The sequence below is a fragment of the Austrofundulus limnaeus genome, unplaced genomic scaffold (genome assembly GCF_001266775.1).
Source record: "Austrofundulus limnaeus strain Quisiro unplaced genomic scaffold, Austrofundulus_limnaeus-1.0 Scaffold15, whole genome shotgun sequence".
In the NCBI taxonomy this organism is placed as follows: Eukaryota; Metazoa; Chordata; class Actinopteri; order Cyprinodontiformes; family Rivulidae; genus Austrofundulus; species Austrofundulus limnaeus.
Window position 1 is genome coordinate 1,116,249 of NW_013952417.1, and position 2,877 is coordinate 1,119,125.

At 37.0% G+C, this 2,877-nt stretch overlaps 1 protein-coding gene across 1 annotated transcript in view; it reads left to right on the forward strand.

Moving 5' to 3' along the window:
- Positions 1-263: 263 nt before the first annotated feature.
- The window catches only part of dis3l2 (DIS3 like 3'-5' exoribonuclease 2), an 18,115-nt gene continuing 15,501 nt past the window's right edge, over positions 264-2,877 (forward strand). The window contains exons 1-5 of the mRNA XM_014002805.1: positions 264-352; positions 1,315-2,111; positions 2,233-2,354; positions 2,519-2,572; positions 2,724-2,825. Of these exons, the coding sequence (XP_013858259.1) occupies positions 1,340-2,111; positions 2,233-2,354; positions 2,519-2,572; positions 2,724-2,825 (1,050 nt within the window). The 5' untranslated portion in view covers positions 264-352; positions 1,315-1,339. The remainder of the gene's footprint in view (positions 353-1,314; positions 2,112-2,232; positions 2,355-2,518; positions 2,573-2,723; positions 2,826-2,877) is intronic.

The following is a 2,877-nucleotide window of genomic DNA, read 5'->3' on the forward strand; positions in this document are numbered from 1 at the left end:
ATATATATATATACTGTATATGCAGCTGAAAGAGAGAGGCTGAATGTAAAAATTAGAGAAGCAGGAGGAGAATGGAGTTTAAAAGGAACTTTGTGAACAGATGAGAACAAAGAGGAAATCAGTATTATCAGAAAAGCGTTGTTTTTATATTTACAAAATATCAAATTAAAACAGAATTTATTAGGTGGATGCTGTGAAGTTACACACTCATGTACAGTAGGTGGCGGTATGCGCCTCCAAACTGCGATCTGACAAGAAAAAGAAGAAGAAGAACAGGAAGTAGCCGTTCCTTCTGTTAGCAATAATTAGCGTAACGAAACTTACCGTCGTATTGGAAAACGTCACCCATTTGGTAATCTATGACACTTTTTACTTTTATTTACTAGTTGTTTATCATAAAGTGTGTCGTATTTTGTGTGACAGAAAAGCCGTCAGTGAAAGTGTTGCTTTTCGTTGAGAGTAGCTAAGCTAATTCTTAGCTAATGCTAATTTAACTGTTGTACTTTGTCCCACAATGGAAACAAGTGTTTTCCCTTTCTTGTGTTATCCATTTATAATAGGTGTGCTGTGTATATATTTATTAAATTAACCAAACTAACCATGTACTGATTAAACCTGAAAAATGAATGATCCGTGAAATTAACGGACATTTTAGTAGTCGTAAATTTTTTGAGGGTTATTCTTTTATGTTTTTATGGTTTGAAGTGGTAAATCAACAAATACAATAGAACTTAAAGATGCTATTTAAGCCAGCGAGATGCTTTCATTTGATACAAGTTGTGTGATAATAGTTAACTGTATTAACACCATTTTGATTTGAAGTTTTTTCTTTACCCGGGACCAAATTAGCATGTGGAGTACAAGAACTACAAGCACTGATCAGCAACAAGAAACGATAAGTTGAAAAGCAGCAATGATATTCAGTATGTCACATTAGACAAGACCAATCGAGACACAATAAACACAGATTAAGCACATTAGACAATGGTAGAAATAACTAAGTGATGCATGTGGACATATACTGAATGTAGGCAATCAAATTAAAAAGTGGTGTAAGATGACAAAAATGCCTAAACTAATTATCAAGCTGTGGCAGATAAGTAAGAAAATGCAAAGCTACACAGAAGAAGAGATGTAACAACATAAATTATCCATATTTTCATAACTGTGTATCCAGCTTATACAGTATTCTGGTTTTTTTAGTAGGGTGAGTAGTGACGCTTCCTGTTTCCAGTAACTTCTTGTTATTAGAATCTGGCCTTTTCACTGTTGTTTTTGCTTTCTTTCTTTTGTTTTATTATTTTGTCTTGACAGAGAAAAGGCTTTTAAAGGTTGTTTCATGGATTCCCCTCAGCAGTCCAAGAAAACAAACCTAAATCGAGAGGCCAAACGCAATCAGAACCAGTCGAGCGCCTCTCCACAAAAAACTGCATATGCCAGGCTCCTCAGCCAGCACCGCAGTAGTAAGTTCACGTTGTATCTTGAAGAATATGCAGCGCATTTGTCATCCCAACAAGGAGGAAATGCTTTCAACCCAGTGGTGCAAGCCCATAGCTGTAGGCCTAATAAAACACAACCAAAAAAGGACCAAATGCTTATGAATGTTTGTGATCCAGGTGACTTCTCTCCATCCTCTTTGAACAACAAAAGAGAGGAGAGTTCGTTGTATTTATACATGGAGAAAATAAGTGCTCGTGATGTTCAGCAGGAGTGTGAAAGGAAGCAAGGTGTGTCTGAGCTGCAGCGACGAGGACAGAGAAGGGACACCGCCACTAGTCAGGACGGAGATATTGAGTCCGGAGAGGAGATTGGTCCTTCAAAAGCGATCAGCACGAAGAAATATCAGAAGCAGCAAAGGAAAAAAGAGGTTTCTAACAGTATTGTTGCCTCCAAAGAGGCTGAGGCATTTGTTGAGTTATCCCAGTCCCCAGTGAAAGTTAGTACAAAAACACAGGAGCAAGAAAAGATGAAGAAGTTGAAGAACAAAGCAGAACACCCCGAAGGCGAGCAATGCAGAGCGGCTAAAACTAAATTAAATTGTGGGGTTGATCAGCAGACATCAAGGCCCAAACCCCTTCACAATAAAGACAAGAAACTTCAGCCACCACCAGGTCAGTTACAGAGGACTGCTTTTTTTATCATTATTCTCATAACAACAAAAGTATATACATTTATGAGATGGTTTAAAACTCTGCACATGCTCATTAATCCACTGACTTTTATCTTTTCCAGCTTCAAAAACAAATTCTCAGGCTAACAACAAAGGAGAGAATAAAACAAAGAAACAGGTATTTGAAACCTACATGAGCTTTGAGGAGGTTTCCCAGGGTCTCAAAAGAGGGGAGCTCCTTCAGGTATGATCCAAACACTGAAACATGATCTTTATGTGTCCTTGTGTGAACAGTTAATGTGTTACTAGGCCATAGAAGGCTTTTGCTATGCAAAATATCTCTACATAATGCTTTATCATTGTTGAATTAATATTTATACATTGATTATTTTGTGTTTTTCTCTGCAGGGACAATTAAGAATCAATCCTAAGAATTACACCGAAGCTTTCATTCCCTCTCCTGTAAGCGAATACAAAATATTTTCAAAGCCTTAGTCTAAACCCAGCTTACAAGTGTTTGTAAAATAAATGTCTTGTTCAAATCCATCTTGTTAAAATTGTTTGAATCATTAAAGACCAATAGAAAACTTATTTCTTAATTTCATTTTCATAGGATGACAAACATGATATTTTCCTGGATGGTGTTGTTGCTCGCAACAGAGCATTCAATGGAGACATAGTAGTGGTTCGAATGCTACCGCGGGAGCAGTGGAAGGTAAACACTTATTTATAAGCATCAACAAACACATTTTATATGTGTGTGTGTG